At 31.8% G+C, this 23515-nt stretch overlaps 2 protein-coding genes across 2 annotated transcripts; both read left to right on the top strand.

Annotated features, from left to right (window-relative positions):
* The first annotated feature begins 362 nt into the window (after positions 1-362).
* On the top strand, positions 363-5652 carry LOC132746559 (microfibril-associated glycoprotein 4-like). The gene is made up of 5 exons (XM_060735743.1): positions 363-884; positions 3097-3190; positions 3622-3758; positions 4761-4857; positions 5291-5652. The coding sequence occupies exons 1-5, from the start codon at positions 537-539 to the stop codon at positions 5650-5652; spliced, it is 1038 nt and encodes a 345-aa protein (XP_060591726.1). The 5' UTR covers positions 363-536.
* A 7646-nt stretch (positions 5653-13298) lies between these two features.
* LOC132746571 (derlin-1-like) lies at positions 13299-23270 on the top strand. The gene is made up of 8 exons (XM_060735771.1): positions 13299-13600; positions 15896-16007; positions 16403-16467; positions 16804-16830; positions 17269-17364; positions 17717-17769; positions 18482-18592; positions 19325-23270. The coding sequence occupies exons 1-8, from the start codon at positions 13442-13444 to the stop codon at positions 19464-19466; spliced, it is 765 nt and encodes a 254-aa protein (XP_060591754.1). The 5' UTR covers positions 13299-13441; the 3' UTR covers positions 19467-23270.
* Positions 23271-23515: the final 245 nt, after the last annotated feature.

The following is a 23515-nucleotide window of genomic DNA, read 5'->3' as shown; positions in this document are numbered from 1 at the left end:
GCACCGGCGTTGTCAATTGTTGACAGTACTATGGCCTGTAAATTGAATATTGACTCATACATTTTGGCATTATAAATTTATTAGGATTCAAGGGAAATTTTTGACAGGAAAAGAAAATTAATCCTATTCAAATAGTGAATGTAAATGATATAATATTTGATGAGCCTCTTTTGAAATAGCCAATGAATAATATATTAATTGAATAGCCTACATAATGTTAGGCATTTTACAGAGAGAAAGCATGCGAATATAAATAATTACTGTACGGGCAAATGAAATTGAACTTATTTTTGAGATGAAGTTAAATTTGGTTGTTTTTTTTTATCTTTGTATCAAGGAATTGTTCGGTTAAGTAAGGAACTCGGTGCTTCTACTTTTAGATTCTAATGTTATTTAAAATAATTATCTAAAATAAAATCTGCAGTTATACACATTGTTTTTGCAAGAAATTTTCTAAAATATTATTTGTTCGGAAAAGAAATTATTTAGGACAACGAAGTTGCAAAATAGATTTGATCTGACAGGAAGTGATAAAAATGGAAACTTTTTGTGAGAAAAAAAATCCAAAATTAAGTTTTGGAAAGAAAGTAACGTACTTAGTTCTAGTTTGGCTGTCATGTGCTTTTGCCAATGATTGTGTGAAGCCATTCCAAATGAAATCAGAATTCTTGAATAAACGTCTTAACAAACATTATATCGTAGAATTGAAAGTTCAGAACCTACACATGTGTGCTCGTGAATGTTTTTATGTTTCCATGTGTAAAAGTATGGATTACTTTCATGGTTCGTGTAAACTTAATGACGCGGATAGCAAATCTGTTTCGCAAGGAGAATTTCAGCACAAGCCAGGTTCGATCTTCTCGGATGTTTCAGACTGGCCCCATGTATGTATATCTTTAGGCTTTTAATCTCCTTCAACTATCACATTCTGTCCACATTGTTGGGCTTACCACTCAATTCGAGTAATTCGAGTTGATGTACTATATAAGATGAAGGCAAATCACCGATTTGGATATATTATTTCGATTCTAACACGACTCCAACAAATAAATGCTGCCGGACCTGATATTTAGCTAAATTGCGCCTGATTTGTTTCCGTACTAATTGTCAGCGCGTCACATTTTTAGTGGTAACGTCACGTGTATTATGATTACGTCACATGTCTAAATATAGAACGTCAAACAGCATATCCTAACACGACTCGAATTTTCCCTATTGAACATAGAAGAACCGAAAGTGTGTGTTGTAATGCTATAAAATCACTGTTTGACGTTCTATATTTAGACATGTAACGTATTTATAATACACGTGACGTAACCACTAAAAATGTGACGCGCTGACAATAAGTACGGAAACAAATCAGGCGCAATTTAGCTAAATATCAGGTACGGCAGCATTTATTTGTTGATGTCGTGTTAGAATCGAAATAATATATCCAAATCGGTGATTTTATTGCTTGATAACACCACTGTTAGTCGTTCGGATGCGCATCATTATATCACTCGGGCTACGCCCTCGTGATATAATTCCTCGCATCCAAACTCCAAACAGTGATGTTATTGAGCAATAAAATCACAGTTTGGGATATATTATTTCTTAAATAATACACACTTTCGGTTCTTCTATGTTCAACAGGGAAAAATGCGAGTCGTGTTAGAATAGTTTATATATTATAATTTACACGCAAAAAAGCAAATAAAAACACTTTCTCTCTTCTGTAACCGTTATATAGAGGATATTTGTTTAGTTCAGTGTAAGATCGGAATATATATTTCACCGAGTGAGCACCAAAAGGTATATTTCACGAGTGGCGCAGCCACGAGTGAAATATGAACTTTTGGTGTTCACAAGGTAAAATATATTTCAATCTTACACTAAACTAAACAAATTTTCTTTTTATTACATGCAAAGAAACGTTTTAAAAAGACATTTAACCTAATACTGAATGAAAAGCGCGCCAAATAATAATACAACGTGTCGTCATTTACGACGTCACGTCATTAAGTTGGTACCCAGTACTGTGCACGCCGGTATTTCACTGAAACAACGTAAGGGGCTAAAATTCAAAACAGTGAAATTATCAAAGTGGTATTTTCACTGTTTCAAACAGTGAAATTACCAGTTTTATATCACTGATATATTTCTATAAACCACCGAAAAGCATGTAATAAATACAATTTAATCTCATGGGTGGTTAAACCAAAATGAGCTTTCAATGCTCGTGTACATTTAAAAGTTAACATATTTGAGCCGCGCCATGACTAAACCAACATAATGCGTTTGCGACCAGCATGGATCCAGACCATCCTGCGCAATTCGCGCAGTCTGATCAGGATCCATGCTGTTCGCTATCAGTTTCTCTACTTGTAATAGGGTTTGTAAGCGAACAGCATGGATCCTGATCAGACTGCACGGGTGCGCAGGCTGGTCTGGATCAATGCTGGTCGCAAACGCATTACTTTGGTTTTGACGTAACGCAGCTCATAACAGAGGGTGTTTAAGGTTCCTTGATCAAAGCGATATGATGCCTCTAAATTTAAAACGTTTTTAAGTGAAAATTTTGAATTCTTCTAAAACCGATGTTTAACCGATTTGAGCCTGCGTCGTTTTCTATCATTTCCTTGGTCGTTCTTTAAAGCTTTCATTTTTCTACAGCAAAACTATATCGCACACTTCGTCTTTTATTTTCTTCGCGATCACTGATTATTAAAAACATTAAAAAACTGTCTTTAATCTTGATAATTAATTAAGTCCTTTGTGACATAAAAGACACGAACATACTCGATCAAGTCGAGCTTGAATGTTGTTGTATATTGTTTTGTTCATTTGCTCTTTACAGATTTTATCTTTTTAGATTAGTAAAAATGAAACTTTATATGAAAACTCAGTAAAACCAGGTCTGCAATTTTCATGTAATTTTGTTGTGATTATTGCCACCAGAGGACTACCCTTTACCCAGAACATAAGCTTTATCTAAATACTATTTGAAAGGCGGATGATGCTCAAGTAATTTTTACTTTGTCTTAAGAATATAGTACATTCAAACAGAACGATATGTTAAGGAATATATATAAGTACATTTCTCTATTGTTACAGGTGATTGCCGGAGCTTGTGGTCAGCGACCATGTTCAGAGACTCAAAAATGTATTCCCTTCAAAGGTGGCTACAAATGCGAGGAAATACAATTGTGTACGTTCATTGGTGTGCAAGGAATTGTTTACTTGACAATGTTTGAAGACTAATCTAATCACTATTGAACGATTAGAAAATAATAACATGTATATATAAATAAAGTTTAGGGGTCAAGTAAAACCAAATATGTTATACCGTAACTTTAAGTGGGAAAATCGGAAAGGTCGAAAAATGAAAGTATGGTTCAATATATAAATATACGGTTGACAACTATAACAAAGGGTTACTACCAATAATTACATTGTCTATATATTTCTTTCCTTGACCTGACGATTATATTCAATAACTTTAGAAAGTACCATTTTCAGTATCTTTAGATTAAATCAATTTAAAATCCACGTTTACAATAAATAATATTTTTTACAAAATGCTTGTTAATTCCGTTGTTTTTGTTGTTGTTGTTGTTTTGTTGTTTTTGTTGTTTTCAGTTATGCCAACAGACTGTACAGATGTTAAGCGTTATTTCCCTTCTGCTACCAGTGGGCAACATGAAATTAAACTATGGAAATCACGTAAAACATTGTCAGTTGTATGTGACATGGACACAGAAGGTGGCGGTTGGACGGTAAAAATGTGTTAAAAAGAGGAAGATTTAATATGAAATAGTTTATCGAAGCTTTTGTAAAAGATATTTCAAGTTAATAAACACTATCATAGCTCGGACATTGCCTGGTTTGCCTGAACGTGCATATATTTAGCGGGCCAATTATGATTATGAAATTTCCGGCCACGAGCTGCATACTTATAAACGTTCACGTAACACTTATAATAAATGTAGTAACAATTGTATTAATTCTCATTACGAACTATTTACCGGTACATTATTTCCATTGTTGTCGATGGATATCTTCAATTGTACATATTTTCAATTAAAGGTATACTTTGCTCAAATTTGATATTTGAAAATATTGATAATCGCTACACATTCTCTTTGTAAATATTAAATATACATGTTTTTACTTCACACAAAGTAGATATATTATGTTTAAAACCCTACACACAATAGATGATCACATTAAAAATATATAGTTTCATTAAAAAAACTTTTAAGAAAAGACCGACTTTACTTGACCTGTAATAGTGAACGCAGCTTTATTTAAAATATTTTTCTTCAAGGATGAGCACAGTATATATTTTAGCATTAATTGTTCTGTCATGTGATACACATTATTTTAATCAAAGAAATAAAATGTCCACTTTAAAGGAAGTCCACTGAGATACAAAAGCATAAAACACAACACTGGAGATTTTACATAGATCAAGGAAAACATTTTAAAACAGAAAGATATATATGATTATTAACAAATATACTAAGTCATAAATTGCTGTTTTTTTGCGCTATTCGTAGCCCAATTTGTGTGAAAAGCGTTGTAATGCTTTTCAATTTAGGGTCATTTTTCACGACTAGAATGATTACTCTGGAAAAACGGAGTAAGCGAATGATCTGAAATTATGAACAAAAATTATTGGTCAAGACTTACATCTGTTGGAATTTTCGCTGCCTCTGAAATTGTCCCTGTGTGAGAATAATTCCATGAGAATATATTCTTTTTATGGCACTTTATAGGTACTTCAGACACGATTTGATGGTTCTGTAGACTTTTACAGGAACTCAACGGAGTATGAATATGGATTTGGCAATTTGAATACAGAGTTTTGGCTAGGTAAGATGGTTGATTTCTGTACGGTGCTCTACTGGGTGCCTTTCCAATAGTCTTATGTGGCTAAATTTAAGATGGGACTGCTCTGTGAAATTCGTTCACTCCTGTTGATCTTTATACGCATTCCTTTTTTTATTTTCATAATGAATGTATTACTCTCCTGCGCATCGGTCGAATGTTCCACTACCGTCCATTTGTTTGTAGTAACGGTAGTGTTTTCAATAAGCTATTGAGGGAGCGTATGAACGTATAATAGTATGTCATAAGGAGTTTTAACGTGTCATTTAACATTATCATTTTTGTTAAAGCCATTTAATAGGGTCAATATTTCACTTTTTTTTAATATTCATGACTTAATCATCTTCACAATGCAGATAAAACAGTCAAACTGGTAGAAAGCACTACTGAATTATGAATACTGATATTTGCATTTAAGGTCTGAAGTATTTACAAGAAATGACGTCTCAAGGAAAGAATGAATTAAGATTTGACTTAATGGCCGCTGATGGAACTACCGTGCATGAAACATTCCCGAACTTTATGTCATACCACAATGGTATGCATTTTACGACAAAAGACGAAGATAGAGCTAACTACATCAAGAACTGCGCCATTCATTGTCATGGTGCTTGGTGGTATAACGCTTGTGGCGGCGTGAACCTCAACGGACAGTATGTTACTCCAGGGATTACTCATCCCCTTGGTCACTGGGTTGGAGTGATTTATCAACCATTTAGTCTACAGTCTCTGAAAGAAACTAAAATGATGTTCCGGAGAGCTATTACAAATGATGTTTGACAGAAGTAATAAGAGGCAAACAGTAAACATGTACAATCATTCTTTTGTGCGTTAATGAAATAAATATATAGTTTAATTCTATTTAAGGAAAAGATCAAAATTTGAGTGTTATAGATGGTGTAGACATGTTTAAGACTGTCGATGTTTTATTCTGTATAGATTGCTTCGAGACTCTCAAAATCTGAATGGGGTCATTGTTGCCATCTGGTATAAATTCAGCTTAAAGGCCCATTATGCCTCATATTATGATTTTATATTTAGTTCTCATAGGCTTTTTAATTTTGGTGTACTTTTATAGTATCCAACAAGGAATTGATTGGCCAATAAACAGAACCATCTTTTTCATCTGTTGTTTTTTTGTTACAAGAAGTACAGTTATAGTGAATTAGTGTTTTGTATGGAATACTTAGTTTACATTTTGCTCCTTTTATGACAAATTAGTTCACATTTATCGCTACATTGTCAGGTAACAAGCATCTAACAATTCTCTTAAACTATTATTTACACATTATAAAAGTCATGTTTGCCCTTTCTTAAAAAGTAAAACATTATTTGTGTCTGGGGAATAATGTACCTTTTTAATGATACATTGTAACTGACAAAACACAATCTTTTTTTAAATTTTTCAATCATCAACAATCATCATTTTCAATTTAATCAAATACAAATGTTGTAAGCTCGGTATTTTCAGTAAGCCATGGACGGCATTGATCATTGAGCCGTGTCACGACAAAACCAACGTAATGCGTTTGCGACCAGCATGGATCCAGACCAGCCTGCGCATCCGGGCAGTCTGATCAGGATCCATGCTGTTCGCTTACAAACCATATAACAAGTAGAGAAACTGTTAGCAAACAGCATGGATCCTAATCAGACTGCGCGGATGCGCAGGCTGGTCTGGATCCATGCTGGTCGCAAACCCATTATGTTAAATTTGTCGTGACACGGCTCAATTATGTGTTTCTGTGTACGATCCACCACAGCACCGACTTAATCATCTGATGTGTTATCGCAAAATCGAAATGTTCAAACTAAAATTTTAGGTGTTATTTAAAAACAAAATCATTCAAAAACCGTCATTCAAAAATTTTCAATTTTGCCATGCTGGGCCACATTTTCAGGTTCATTCATGAAAATTTATATTATTTGGAAAACAAAAACAGGGAGTAAATGACATCACTCTTTCATCAAATTAATTACTTCTTTAAAAAATAGACGAACATTCGAGGAACTTATCCGAAGTTTCTCGGGACTTTCCGTAAAAAAGAAAATATTTGAAGGAATACTTCATGTACCAGTTAATGAGAAGAAAAAGAGGAAGAGAAAAGGCTCAATCAAACCGAGCCTGCAACATTTTCAAGTTTGCCGTGTTGGGCTTTCTTTAGGGATTCTTATTTTCTCCATTTCATATTATTTCTCAATTCAGCGCAAGCTTACAGTTTTACAATTCATTTGAAATGATGGAATACATGGTATGCATGGTACCAATCGCAACTACTCGGCCCTTTCCGTCAGACTTCGGATAAGGACCTCGAACACAATAGTATGAATACACAGAACGGATGCGGTATTCCGGTCTAACCTACGCTAAGAAATTAAACATGTAAACAAATAGTAATTTAATGCTGGGAGTTGTTGACACGTTTATTTCCAATATATATAGTAAAAGTCCACTTAAAATAAGTGAATTCATAGGTACAAAAGCAAACAATACATTATTTATATATTTACAAATAAGGCTGTAGAAACCGAAAGTACAAAAAACCAACCTGTTGACATTTAGTCGGATTTGTTTAAAATTGAACATCAGTGGGCATATTTAAATTACAAATTGTTGTCAGACTTATTTTCAAGCATAAGAGTACCGGAACAGACATAGATGTCAAATATATGCATTCGTTTTACATTATCTCTGTTTTTGTTTACATCTGTAAACCACGTGGTAGAATTACTTTCAATCCGTATTGTTTCCGAGGTTAATATTATAGATAATAGCCGAGGCAGTTCCGAATGGCATGGTAAAACTGAAAAGCTTTTAAAGTTATGTAGATAAAACAAAGCAGACTATCCCATTAACAAAGTTATGCTTTATTTTCACATTTAAATTATTAAAACTTTTTTCAATTATTGCTAGGTGTGATCATAGTCCAATATATTAGACGTTACAGGCTTGTTACGGTTTTTGTCGGTCAAGCCTGACGTCTAATAGTTATTGCTCAAAAACGCATAGCATCATAAAAAATTCCAAAAATGTCTATTGTCTTGCCTTTCAAGCTTTATTCAAAAGCTTATCATATTTTCTTTCAATTTCATGCTCAATCATACACAAAAACTTTCAAACGATGTACTTATCAATTTAAAATAAAATATAAACATCAATCTATTTTTGTCTATCAGCCATACTGGTTAAGCAAGGTGCTTTACAGATTGATTCCAAATTTTTGAACGGAAAAATATATTCGAACACACTGACGGTGCATGGGCAATTATTTCGTTAAAAAAATATTCCGTTAGATTGTTCTGACTCAGTTAAAGGCTTGCATTTGAATTAGCCAATCAGATTTCGCGCACTTTACGGCCGCCATTTGTTTATCGGCTGTAAAAGGAATTGAAATACATTAGAGGATTTAATCATGATTTTTCGGATGTGACAGTTTAATTATTTTGACTAAAGGTATTTATTTTTTAGTTTTGTTCATAAATAGGTCAAAAATTATGTAAATACACGCTGTCTTCATTGTTTTTCGTTCCGCCCGATTTTCTGGCGGAACATGCTATGGGTTTTTGAGCAATTTCGATATGACGTTGCTTTGCCCAGAAGCAAAAATATCTCAAAGCGACGTCATATTTATAGGACTAGGTGTGATCAATGAAATGTGCTTTAATCAATTATACATTGTGCACAATAGAAGCAATTTTTTCCAATACTTTTGTACGCAGAAATGTTTTTTATAAATGGTTTCAACCCAATTTTCGAAAAAAGAATTTAGTTTCAAATGGTAGACTTAATGAACATAGGTTTTGACATCATCAATGAATATATCGGCTGATACTTTGGAGACATCAATATTTTCTGTCAACGCTTTTGAAAGAACAACAAAAAATCGGGATATTTCCACATATATGGCTGCTTCATTAAAAAAGTAACTAGTTTTGATGGATTAATTCCATGATTTATTTATCATACTGTATAAATATGCAAAAGAAAAACCTTATCGAAACGAATCTGTTGTACATTAACATGTAACTTATATTTCCAAACATATGTTTCTGTCTATCATGTTTAAGAAGCTATATAACTCATAAAGTCGTTTATTTTAAAATATAGGTCCAGCTACAACAGGAACGTTACTCCTGGCAATGTCCACCCTTTTGGCGTTTGTCATGGGGTGGTTTATAGACCATTGAAAGAAACTAAAATGATGTTCCGGCGAGTTTTTCCAAATGATTAAAACTTGCACACAATTTGAAAATAAAAGAAACAATATACAAACAATTTCGCAGTTAAACCGAAAATTTTAGGTTAATTCCATACAATTTTTTCAATTAATTATAAAAATGTTCATTCTTAATCATTTAAAACTTTATCAATACATTTTAATTGTTTTTATAAATTTATCTAAATGACTATTTTCTATTGTTTTTATCTATATTTGAAAAATTTATGGAAAATGTGCCCATTGTAGACCTACCCCCCTTACATTAAGTAAATATATACATTAACAATGTGCAAGTATAAAGTACATTATTCATATACTATGTTTTAAAACCCGAAAGTACCTGTTGACGACATTTTAGAGGTTTTGAATATAAAAGATTTACAACTGGCATCCTTAATACGATTCTCAATATCAGGCATATTTTCCAATAATAATTTTACCGAAATTGGATTTATTTTTTATTTATTCATTTAATTTTCTTATTTTTCTTTTTTTTTCGTTATCTATTTTTTTTTTTTTCGTCGGATGCTTATAATGCTTTTTCATTATACAAAGGATAGTTCCTCTGTTTTGTTTACACTTGTAGTCATGTGGTATAACTACTTTTAATTTGTACTAATCACTTATCACGTAATACTAGTATACTATTATAATACATTTACATATCAAAAATGTTATTAAGATAAATTATATTTTTAGTCATGCACTTTGTAGTTTCATCTTTTTTCTAGGTTGGCAGTGTTCTTAAAAAAAGAAACAAAACTGCATTGTAGACTTTTTGAAGCAATTTTTTACAAAAAAGTATTTTGAGGTGTTGTTTGTTCGCTTTTTATTTGTACTTTCTATTTTACATAAATATTTATTTATAATTCAATATGTACATACTGTCCTAACAAATTGAAGTATTGTATTTTTTTGGCTTTACGTGTCACCAACACAGTATATTTAGCTGGATAGCTTATTCACTTAAGAATTCGAACCTACACAGTGAAGGGCAAGTGGTTTGAAGTCAACGACCTAAACCACTCGGTCAATGACGCTTAATTTTCTTCATGTCATCAATAGATAAATTGTATGGGAAAAAAATAAAACGAAATTGGTAAACGACAAATGAGCCGCGTCACGACAAAACCAACATAATGGGTTTGCGACCAGCATGGATCCAGACCAGCTTGCGCATCCGCGCAGTCTGATCAGGATCCATGCTGTTCGCTTACAAACCCTATAACAAGTTGAGAAACTGATAGCAATCAGCATGGATCCTGATCAGACTGCGCGGATGCGCAGGCTGGTCTGGATCCATGCTGGTCGCAAACCAATTATGTTGGTTTTGTCGTGACGCGGCTCAAATATTGTCAGATTGAGATTGGTTATATTCTTAACTAATAAGCGCCACCTCGTTCGTTCCACCCAACCACCACACGCTAAAGCTGTTCTCACATGCAACAACTTGTGTTATCGGAAGCATTTAAGCCGTTGTATCTGAATAAAAGTGCTTACTTAAGGCAGCATGCCTCCAGGTGAGACATGATAAACTAAGAAAATCAACTTCGAAAAAAAGAATATTTTCATCTTAAGAAAAGTAAAAAAAAAATCACAATTCTTGGAATAATTTGCATTTTAAATACCAGCACATGAAATAAATGACTGATTTTGCAGTATTGATCATCATATTTCTACTGCGTGACTGACGCAGTAAGTGCTTTCTTTGCATATTCTGACCTAATTTTGTTAAAAATTACCGTTTGAAATGTGTCCATTAGCATGAATCTGGGTGTGAGAATAAACTTCTTTCCGTCGAAATATTATGTTCTTTGCATGATAACATTGTTTGCGTTATATTTTTACTCAAACTACATTGTATTATACTGCAAATTTTATGTATATAATGTTTCAGCCATTAAATATATACTATACTCATCTTTTAGTGAAATATTTTTATCACAGAAATTTATTGTTATCTATAATACTCTTTCTAAATGTATCTAATTTTGGAATAAATAATACAAACTATGTATGGGAAGCTGCATTCTCAAAATTATGTGTCAAGTAAAGTTGGTTTTTGTTTAGCTGCCGGTTTTTGTTAAGCTCCCGGGTTTTTATCGATTCTTTCAAGAGTTTAAAACATAGCATATATACTTTTATATACTTTTCGTGAAGACAAAACACGTTTATTTTATATATTCAAGGAGATAGTGGAGCAATTATCATTTTTTTTAATGTTAAATTTGAGCATAGCATATCTGCTATTATATAATATATCTGCTGTCATACTATTCTTAATATTCGTGTAACGTTTGTATTGTGGTCGATATTATGTCATTAAAGTTTTGTTTATATATAGAAAATGAGATGATTCTTGTTAATGATGCGTTTTATATGTGCTGCTATTCATTTACAGAACTTGCAATTAATTAGATTTTGACATTTGGGAAATTATTGAGTTGGTATTATGGTAATGATCATAGATTTCTGAACATCTTTGGTTGTTGTGTCTATTAAATTATTGATTATCATTTTAAAAGTGTGTTTTCCTTTATCTTAAATTTATTATGTTTTATGAAATAAATTATGAAGTAGATCTGTGTTAAAAAATATCAAACACAGTTTGATAAATAAATTCTGAAAATTAGTCACATACAAATTGTCAAAATTCTTGATCAAAGAAATATTTGATGTCTTTTGAATGATATAAATGTCTATAATCTTTGTTATTTTTGTATTTATGTATGTTTTTTCCCAATAAATAACTGGAGCTTTTTTGGACTTGGTTTTAAATCAAATGAACGACGCTATTATGGTTTTAAGTCAAATAAACGACACTGTTGAATCATAGCTTGTCTTACTTTTACCAATTTTAAATTGACTGTGCAGTTTCTAAATTGAATTAATGTAACCATTCCCATGAAAGAATATACTTTTCATCAAATTACAGTGGGATACACTTAACTTCGACTATATTACAGATATTTGAGAAAATAAATTTGGTGAAAAGTTTAGATGCTCGATAAAATATTAAACTGAATTTTAACTTCTTATAATTATATATTTTATTTGATTATAATATAATACCTTTTCTTTTACGTGCCAAACGTGGCGTCTATTAACATAGACGTGTGTTTGGTACGTTTACGCCATTTCCTGTTTTATGTATCAACTGACGAAGCTAATAAAGCGAAACATGTATTGATATTTAAAATGGTGTTGGTTTTATCTATTTGTCCTTACCTCTTATAATGAAAGCCCTTAAGTAGATTATGCCAAAGAGTTCGTTTCGATGCTTTGCCATATTCATAGCGTATCTTGTTTGCACTGTACAATTTTTGATGGTCGTGAAAATGTCCTGGAAAACCACACATCCAAACTGTTTTATTCGATATTCTCTTGAAATTTGGTCAGCTTGGCATTCTTGGTGTGTTTATGGCTGTCTCCTTGTAACGCTTCGCCAATATAATGAATGTAGATCAACCAACAAGAGTATAATCAAATACGTGATTTAATATGAACAAAATGGCGTAGTACAGATAAGGGGAGAGAAATATAACATTTAGTCCGAAACAGGCAAATTTCCGAATGTTACACAGGCCCGTCGTCACGATTTTGTTATTGGTGCGGCCAATTTGGTTGGTTTTAGCCAGCATCTAGGCGGGTACGGGGGCATGCTCCCCCGGATTTTTTTTTTAATTCTAGGATGCTCTCAGGGGCGTTTTCCCGTATATTTGGCACAGTTTACAGTCTGCCGCTAGTACTTGTTATAGTAATATGTCAACGATTTTTTTAACAGATTGTATGTGCATACAATACAGTCTGGCGCTTTTCAAATGTTTTGTAGGCTTTCTTTGTTATACAGAAATAATTTTATTTTCAATCCTGCACATTACCCTGAAGATCAAATGTAATCTGTTTGTACAGGCTTTTTATCGGCGTTGTACATACATACATACATGACTTAATCCCTTGATCACGATTGGCATGTTCAAATATTCAATTGAACTTATACCTTTATTGAAATATCTAATTACTGTTTTGAATGGTACTCTAGACCAATGTCTATATGGCATAAATATCATGAAAATTAAACTTAACTTGCAACTTTGATATTGGCATGTTTGGGGTTGTTTATGAAACGTATGTCAGAGAAGGAAAAGATTTAGCGTTGTTTCACCTACGATTCATTTTAAATTTCACAAGTTAGATTTTTCTCAAGACACCAATCTGTGTTTACTTCCGGTGAAATTTGCAGAAATTTTAGAAAGGCCACGTCAAAGTATATTCATCTATTTTACTTGTGATTCGGTTTCGGAGACACTGTCATTTATAGATATACATCTAAGTGGTAGTATTGGAAGATGGCGTCTAATGATATTGGTGATTGGTACAGAGGAATTCCTCAAATATCGAAATATTGGTTCACAGGATCAGTGATTGTTCCAATAGCTGCAAGATTTGGTCTTCTTAATCCAATGTATCTTATTCTTTTGTTTGAACCTGTCATATATAAATTTCAGGTAAGTGTTATTTCTGTTTAATTTTTTAGACTTAAAATTTAACTGATGTAATTACTGATTGAATTATAGATTTATGATAAGGATAAAGATAAGGATACTTCTGAATGAGGAGGCCATTGTTAATTGCTGTGCCAAAACCTGCTTTCAAATGTTAGAAAAGCGTCGTGATAGTTTGTATACTGGATAATATTAAACTGTACTATATTTTTTTATTGTATATAAACATTGTTTTAGTATATGAACATTGTTTTAGTATATGAACATTGTTTTAGTATATGAACATTGTTTTAGTATATGAACATTGTTTTATCTTGCTCTAGAAAACCTTATTAATAATTCATATGTCTGATTAGATCAGTCCTGTGCTTTTACTGTTTAGGCCATTTTGTAATGTTGAGCTTTATAAACTATTCCTTTTAAAGATATTCTGGGTTATAATTTTAAAACAAAACAAAACGACAGATTATCATCAAGAAGAGTTTTCTAGGTCATAGCATTTAGAATATGTGTATATATATGGTAAAGAAATTAGTATAGTTTAGAACCGAAAAATAAGGAGGGTTTGTTTTTGGTTATACAAATCAATGCCAAGTCATAATTTTGACACAACCACTGTTGTTATAGAACATGAATATTTGGGTCTTCATACAGTTTAGCACATTACAGTTTTCTGAACTATTTTGTTTATGATTAAATTTTTCAGCCTTTCTATGGGATAGACAGAGTAGTTTGAATTTTAACTTTACTCAAATATGAATACTTGCCAAGATCTTTGAATTGACAAAGTTATGATTAAGAACAAACTCAGATGACATTTCATTTCATTTCTTTTTCTGTATATGTACATTAAGTGAGTAGTCATTAAAATATGTGATAGAGTTTTTAAGAATGTGAAAATGTATAGTTTTTTAATAGTCTCTAGCAAATCAAACATTTGATTGGTTTCATATATGTATGCCATTTGTTTTATCCTGTATTTTATATTGATTGATATGTACATATATGTTATTGAGACGTAAATAAATAAATAAATAAATAAATATGATTATCTGATTTTTTTTTTGTTCACAAAATTTTGACTTCATACTGACTTCTTAATATGAAAGTAAGCAAAACCTATGAACGAGGTAGTCAGATAAAAGTATTTTGTTCTTTTCTTTATTTTACATTTTTCATTTTGAAAGTGTCAGTCGGTATTTTATAGATCGATTCCAATTTCAATTGGAACACCTCTGTGATGATTTTTTAGCCGAAAAGTTGCAGTTCTTCTGTTATCAAAATACCCCGGTGTTTATCATATTTTAACTACAGTGTAACTTCCGAAAACCGAACACCCATAGGACTTGTCAAAAAGTTCGGATTTCAGAGGTTTTCGGAATTCAGAGGTTTATGATAATGCGGACAAGACTAAGCCACTTAATATTACTAAATGTCAAAGAAGATGTGGCCATTACTGTATTATCATATATAATAGTCTTTTAATCAAGATAAAGATGTGCATGAAAAGAATACATTTTTATCTTACCTGCAAATGCTTTTGAATTTCTATCAGTTTGTAGAAATGTTGTTAATTGCATAAACTTACATATCGTCCGATGCTAGTTAATTAATTATTACATAAAATGCAATAAAATCCCTAAAGACGTTTGATGCATACATTGTCCAATTAATTGTCATTTAATCCGCTAATAAACACTTCAAATTAACTGACCGCCGTAAATTACTTTGATTAACCGCATCACTTCAAACATACCATTTCACAGTTTGTGATTTTAACGCGTGTCAAATTACACGATCACCGCTAATTAGTAAACAATCGATAGGGAGATTAAATCTTCCTGCAGGGTAAAAATTCTCGTTTTACAATGTATTTCACACCTTTGGATATTTCCGGTTTTTGGAGGTAAAATTGCATTGATTTGACTCTAATTTTACGAAAATATCGTCCGGAATTCAGAATTTAGAAGTTCCGGAATTCAGAAGTATTATATTAATAGAAAATAGAAGGGAAAAAATCGGGACCGAAAAAAATGTTCGGTTTTTAGAAGTTTCCGGAATTCAGAAGTTCCGGAATTCGGAAGTTACACTGTACTGGTTGCGCCCAATTAGAAATGATACTGTCAATTTCACCGATTGGTATAGAATTTTATATATATTTTTAATTGTTGTTTTATTTGATTTCCTTTTAAATATACACATGCAGTCTATAGCCAGGCAAGCCAAAGCCCAGGACCACTTTGACTTTCCCATATTATTTTATACATTCCAATGTTTATGTTTCAAGAAATATTTCAGATATGGCGTTTGGTGACATCAGTGTTGTATTATCCAATTGCAGGACCAAAAGGGTTTCATTACCTAATAAACTTATATTTCCTCTATTCTTATTCTACAAGACTTGAAACAGGTAACTAATAAACTATATGTTCTTCCTTTTTAGTTTTGTTCATCATTTACTTTTGTAAAAAAAAAAATTCTGCAAATGATACAATTTGTCATATCATTCTTTGAGAATGAAGCCTTGACAGTGTTTGTTTAATGTGAATATTACATGTCCATTATTTTATTATTTAAAGAAGAAGATCATTGGAAATAACAAGACTGTATACTAACTCTTATTTAAGCTATATAATGTAAGAATTAATTATTTATAGATTAATATAATTATTAATTATTATACATCTTCACACAACAATGTTAAAAAACAATATGTACATTATACCTCAATTGGTATATTTGCTATCTATGTTTATAACGGCATCTTGAACTGTTATGTATATTGTATGTTAAAATGTTTTGCAGGAATCTTTGATGGAAAACCAGCAGAGTATGTGTTCATGTTGTTATTTAACTGGCTGTGTCTGGTGGTATCCTTTCGTGTGAAATTTTGAAACATAAAAAAATTCTTCATATAAATTTCATTATACATCATAATTAGTGGATCAAATGCTGTATATATTATCTCAAGTGAGCTCAGGACACTTTTATTTTGAGACTGGTTGTTTTTATTGTAGTATGTTCAGAAAGTTAATGTAATGTATTAATCGTTCAAAACTTATTTAACTGTTTCCGAGGCAAATTTGGGTAGTGACTCTATGTAAATAATATAAATACATGTAAAGTAATATAAATCATTTATCCATGAACAATAAATATGTTAGCTATTTTATAAAGTGGATAGATTTTCTTAACTTTCTCAACAGATAATAGGATTTTGTGCTGATTTAATGGTAAGATTCAATTTTTATTTAACATTTTTTGTTGTTGTATATTTCTTACATATATATATTATATTAGTTCCTAATTTCCACATTTATACAGTTACAACTTAAGACAGAATTTTCTTTGAGTTTAAAGAAAATAGAAAGAATAAGTAGATTACTAGACACATCTATAGATGGATGGTTAATCTTTTTCTGTTCAGATCATAGTCTTATTGGTTCAATATCTGCCAGGAACAGTGAAATCTTTCATTTGTCATTTAATTTATTGTATGTCAGTTTTTTCAATTAGATTACCATGAACCAGAAAAGCAGAGATAGTCATCATACAACCTAAAATATGTCACTTGAAAATAAGATATGGGCAAAAAAAGAAAATTTCACTTAAGTCTTTTAGTCATACTTCCATAGCCTTGTGTTTTATCAATGTGCATGTTTATATTTCAGCTTTTGATGGACCCCATGATATTAAGTGTTTTGTATGTTTGGTGTCAACTGAACAAAGATACTATCGTGTCATTTTGGTTTGGCACACGGTTTAAGGTAAGAAATAAACAAAATCCTTGTATGTACATGTAGTAAGTATTGAATCATGGTAGAAGAAACTTGATTAAAGATTTTCAGTCAAAATGTGTGTGGATCACTGTGTTGTTAGTGTTGTCATGGCATCTGTTACCATGGTAATCTGTTTAAAAACACAATATCGAAACTGTAGTTTGCAAGGCTGATATTGTAACTGTAAAATAACTATATGATATAAATATTAAGATGAGAATTGTGTTGTAAGCACATGATTTGTCACCTTCAGTAAGAAGTCTTTTAAAATTTCCTTTAAATAAATTATTGGTTACAGTTAAATTTTGCATGTAGCCCTCATGTATAAATGGTTTTGCAGGCGATGTACTTGCCATGGGTGCTGTTAGCTTTCAACATGATCGTTGGTGGAGGGTAAGTTTATGAAGGATTTTATATTTTTGGTAGTACAGGCGACTTTAAATCTAATTTCTAGAGAGACAATACAAAGAAAAATTAGAATCAATGATTTTAAAATGATACATGATTGATGCGTTCAATCATACTGAATTGTTTGTTTTTCTTGTTTTTACTCAAATTTCCACACATTTTTGGTCATGTCTCGGCATTGGATCAACCTAACCCTCTTTTCGGGATAACTAACCAGTTATAACCAATTTCTCAGCAAGTGACTGACTACCATTAATTTTGAAATGTGTGAGAGAGTCAAATGACCATAAGACTTGATGTCCAAGATGAATTTCTTGGAAAAATTATGCCTTACACAGGGATCAAACCAGGCACCCCAGGATAACAAATCTGATGCTCCCTCCATTATGAACTTAGGGGGTGGACCTATGGTATAAGATAATTGGATAATGTATAATTGATACAAGTTTGATACATGCTATGGTGTAACTGAAGTCTACTCTGTCTAAACCTGTTGAAATGTTTGGGAAAATAGATACAAAATAATTATAGAGTCATTGATTATGATATAATTACTACACTGTATTGAATGATAGATATTTTACTGATATTCAGTATTGAGAGTGTATCGTTATAGTGATTGAAAGAATTGAAAGATGTATAAATCTGTTACCTGGTATATAATGATTTATTAATGTTGTTGTATATATCATTGCAGGGGTTTGATGGAACTTGTTGGTATCGTTGTTGGCCACATGTATTTCTTCCTTATGTTCAAATATCCACAGGATTTCGGAGGTGTAAGACTGCTAAATACTCCTCAAATACTGTAAGTTTTTTGGTTCTCTTGAGATGATTGTCACACTATTTAGTTACATTCATAAAAAAATTATTTAGGTATGCCAAGGTTGCTTTAAGCTCTGGTTTTATCACACATTTGAATTAAACATTCAATTGTTTAAAAAAATAGTGTTTGCTTTACACTTAGCATTGTAACAGATTGCATAGATAAAAAGGACATAACTCTGTCTGGATAACTTGTTTTATTCTCCCTTTTTCACTGATTTTATCTTATGTACCAACATTATTTAAAAATTATTGAGTTTGGACCCAGGTGCTTGCCTAAAATAATGCACATTCGGTCAACTGGAGTAATTATCTTACTGCAAGCTCTGTGATATTTTCTTTGTTGCTATGAACTCATTTCAGATTAAACAAAAAAACAGGAAAACATATATATCTATATATATAATTATGTATGCTCACCCCTATGGTAATGGTAATTTTTCTAGAGGCAAGGGTAAACAAACATAAATATACACACGTAAAGGAAGCAGGCAACAAGATTGAGTATGAGATTGAGTCTTTGCTCTCCTGTAAAATTGATATTTTATTTTTCAGTTGCATACCTGTAAAAAGAATTCCAGTGCATTGATTAATGAAACATTGATAATGTGCTTTGTCAGGCGAATAAAACCTATGTTGGTCTTAATTGTTCATCTAATAAATCATGACACAATTTTGTATGAAATTATTAATCTAATTATTGGTATTGTTTCAGTTACAAATATTTTCCTAATAGACGAGGGGGTGTGGCAGGGTTTGGACAAGCCCCAGCTAGTCAGCGACGCCCAAATAATGATGACAATGACCCTGGTAGACATAGATGGGGTGGTGGCGGCCAGCAACTTGGTGGAAACTAAATAAAACTTTATAGTTAAATTTTGGGCAAGACATTTTTTTTCTCAACATAATGGTGAGGATTTCTACAGAAAATCATTTACCTGGATTTGCAATGTATCCAGAGTATACAGAATGCAAGTGTAAGAGATCATGAAATATATATAAAAACATTGCCACTTGTGTTTGATTTCCAGCTATCGAGCATATTGAATGAACTTATAACAGCTTTATTATTATTTAAGTTTTCTTTACATAGGTTTTCTTTATGTGATGTTTTTCTGTAAATACTTTAGAACTATTTATATATCCATCATAAGTATTCCACCAGGGACTTTAGTTTCTTTCATGTGAAAAAAAGCTATCCAGCTAGCTATCAGAACATTGATGGTACTACTCAGTTGCCCGTTCATGCCTGAAAAAAATGCACAGAGGGTTACCTGAGGTTTTCCTGCACTAGTAAAGCTAAAAAGTTGCTGTGTTAGTGCAACATAAAACCAAACAAGAGATAATAATAATCATACAACTCTCCATGCCTTAGTAAAGAAAAAATTCAGATTTTACTTAAAGGAACTCCACTAAGGTTTAAAAGCCGAAAAACATAACATTTGAAATTCTAACATAAATGAGCTGGGGCACTTTAAACAGAAATATATGCAAAGATAGTTAAGAAATATACTTCGAAATAAATTTCAAATTGTATTTTTATGCTTTTCTTAGCCCAATTTGAGTGAGAAGCGTTTAAACGCTTTTCATTTTGGGTCATTTTTTTACAATTTGAATAAGTATTCTGGATAAACGAAGTGCGCGAATGATCTGAAATTTTGCACAAAGATTAGTGGTCTAAACCTTCATCAAATGGTTCATTTATCTGGAAAAAATATTGTCAGTCCCATCATGTCAAAAAACCTCAGTGGAGTCCCTTTAAAATAGCAGAAAAGCTTTGAAGATGTACCACTTCTCAATTGAAATATATGACAAAATATGAATTTATACAAGTTAATGAATGATGCAATTTCAGAAACAAACTTTTTTTGTTGAAGAAAATGAGAAAGTGACAGCATGGCTTTATTAAAGAAACAACCATAATGTTTAAGTAAAATTAAGCTTGCATACTGAGCTTGCCCTGCTTTAAATATGCGCCTTTTTGTTGTTTATTTTATGTTGTTGATAATGAATATACGTAAATTTAATAGGCCATTAATATAAAATGTGTAGTTTAAGACTGTCTTGTATAGCTGAAAGTCATTATGTCTACCAACAATTATAGAGTGACAGCGGACGTTATTTCAAATTTTGTTGTGGTTTTCATTTTTTGTCATTTTTCATCTTAAACACTTACAAATGCTTACTTGCATAATATTTGTAATTTGAATTATATTATTCAGTATTTGCTTATTTGAAATGGTCAGCACACACATTTATCAATGTGTCCTGTCCAATGCCATTTTCGTTTCTTGATGGTGTTTGTGATGGATAACCCATGAACTAAAGGAACTGAAAGTAATCAGCCTTTGCCACCTCTGAATAAATCCAGGTCAGCTTGCATATCTATGTAACCTCATCAGGGTCTAAACTTTTAGATTATATTTTGATATAAATCCCTTAAGCTTGGAATGAACAAATCAAAGGTTGGACATAATACACTGATTCAACAGGCTAAGGGTTAAGAAAATGATCTGATAAAAATGAATCAATTTAAAGAAACTTATAAAGTAATAAATGACCGAGTAGCAAACAGTGCTGACCATGTTGAGACATATAATCAGATGTGTCAGCTGATCCTTGTCTGTATGTTCATGGTCTGTTTCCAAAGGTAAATAAATTGCATTTAAAATTTGTTCCAATATTTACTATAGAAGCTACCAAACTATTACGTTGTTTGAACTTTATTCAGAATATTCATATTGACCTGTGCATTATAAATATGAAGGGGTATGGTACATGTATGTGTTTCATTTATAATGATGATATTTAATGGTATCTTTTGCAAATTAAAAATGCATTTGATATTATTTCACCTTTTATCACAAGCAATTTTTAATCATGAAAACAGCATTGAATATTTCTAAATCCACTTTAACATGTTTCTAATAGAAACACTGACTTGTCATGACCTGGTATCAAAACATATGTTCAAAGAAATTATTAAATTTGCTTTAAGTTAGTTACATGTTTTCTTATGAACAAATAGATTTTGCTGTTTATAAATTTTATAGTTTATAAATTTTAATCTTGGCAGACAATATCAGTAAACAATGTAAGGATCTTGCACCGGCTGCCAGTACAGACCGGAATATCTGGCTCAAAGGCAACTGTTTATAACAGTAATGCCTCATGAATAAGTAGGTTTTGAATAGCAAACAGTGAAGACCTAAACATTTACACGAGGCAAGATATTCCAGTCCGTACTGGCTGCCGTGTAACTAGTTGTTAAACCGGACTGATATGCAAGAATGCTTCTTCTAAGACTTATTATATGTAAATGACTTGCAGTTTGAAGATACAAAAAAGATGTTCCCCTCATTTGCTCAAATACATCATGGATAAACATGTACTTGCATATAAAAATATTCCACTGAAGTGAAATCCATTATATTTTATCTGCTTTGATTAACTTGTAGCCAGGTTTCATTACATCTTGTGACCACTGGCATCAGAGTCCTTAGATAATCATAAAATGACTGAAATTATACCCATATAACACAAACTGCCAGAAAAATTATCAAGAACTACTTTTCAGACACATCCCTGTATATACTATCATAGTATTTCAGGCAGTTTGTGTATGAAATGTATGAAAGCCGTGGTTGATGGTACTACTCGGGTGCTTACTCTTGCCTGAAGTAATATGTTCAAGGTCAGACAAAATAATTCAGCTGATTGTTTTACTGACTGAAAAAAATTCTACAAATTTTTTAATCTAGTCAAGTATTTAGTATCACAGCCCCACATTTCTGAAGCACATAGATTTGTAAACCATGTTGACTTTTGATCATGATTAAAGCTGCCTGCATTAGAATATATGTGAGTGTAGGGATCATGAGACTATGTTACTTAACCATTATCATGCTCAATATCTTAAACGAACATTACCCATCCTTTAATCTGAACTAAACCATTCATCAGTTTTAGGGAAGATTTGAAAACATGCACTGACTGTCTGCACAGATCGCATGGTTAATTTTAGTTGCCACCAGCAAGCATGGAGTGAATGTTATGAATGTAGTAGTTTTATTTTGTCTTTAAAGCTGCACACCTCCAGATTTGTGCAAATTATTTATGACAAAAATAATTAAAGATGTTCTTAACCAGTCCATATATGCTGAATCTATTTGTAACTTAATAGACATAATTATGATAATAAGAATAGTATTTCATATTTTCTGTAAAATTGTGTCATATGAACAACCACTCAGCTGGAGAAGTGCAGCTTTAATACTTGAGAAATATAAATATTTGTATTTAATATGATACATAGTATTTGTTCATTATCATTTTGTTTATTGAAAAATATTCATACATTGTACACAGACATGGCAAATTTAGATACTTTTTACAATATTGAACTTAATGAGGGAATCTTTTGCTTCATTTTTGAGCTTTTTGTGTGTAAGCTGTAATTGGAAACACTTGTGTTATAATTATTTTAAATGCTGTTCACTATCAGTTTCTCTACTTGTAATAGACTTGGTAAGCGAACAGCATGGATCCTGATCAGACTGCGCGGATGCGCAGGCTGGTCTGGATCCATGCTGGTCGCAAACCCATTATGTTGGTTTTGTCGTGACGCGGCTCATTTATCTTCGATATTGCACCAATAATTGTTTGAAGAAATTTGCTCATGTTTGTCACATTATGATATTTAATATTTATCTACATAGCTTAGTGTTCAAGACCTTTTTGGATGATATTTAGTTATTTACGCTACTTTAATATGTTACTGATTCAGTTTAAATATTCATAAATATAAGTTTGATAGTTAGATAAAAATGTAGCTTATTTGAACATCTCTCGTGTATACTTCCTGGATCAAACCAGCACTGTGTAATATGAGGAAACAATGTCGTGA

The sequence above is a fragment of the Ruditapes philippinarum genome, unplaced genomic scaffold, assembly GCF_026571515.1.
Source record: "Ruditapes philippinarum isolate M1 unplaced genomic scaffold, ASM2657151v2 ctg1152_1_1_1_1, whole genome shotgun sequence".
In the NCBI taxonomy this organism is placed as follows: domain Eukaryota; kingdom Metazoa; phylum Mollusca; class Bivalvia; order Venerida; family Veneridae; genus Ruditapes; species Ruditapes philippinarum.
This window is presented reverse-complemented; position numbering and strand designations above follow the sequence as displayed.

Bases quoted from the DNA above. Each gene is read 5' to 3' on its own strand.
- LOC132746559 (XM_060735743.1), top strand. From the start codon at position 537: ATGGAAACTTTTTGTGAGAAAAAAAATCCAAAATTAAGTTTTGGAAAG. The intron at 885-3,096 runs GTATGTATATCT...CTATTGTTACAG, and splicing joins ATGTTTCAGACTGGCCCCAT to GTGATTGCCGGAGCTTGTGG. The intron at 3,759-4,760 runs GTAAAAATGTGT...GGCACTTTATAG, and splicing joins CAGAAGGTGGCGGTTGGACG to GTACTTCAGACACGATTTGA.
- LOC132746571 (XM_060735771.1), top strand. From the start codon at position 13,442: ATGGCGTCTAATGATATTGGTGATTGGTACAGAGGAATTCCTCAAATA. The intron at 16,008-16,402 runs GTAACTAATAAA...AATGTTTTGCAG, and splicing joins TTCTACAAGACTTGAAACAG to GAATCTTTGATGGAAAACCA. The intron at 17,770-18,481 runs GTAAGTTTATGA...ATATCATTGCAG, and splicing joins AACATGATCGTTGGTGGAGG to GGGTTTGATGGAACTTGTTG.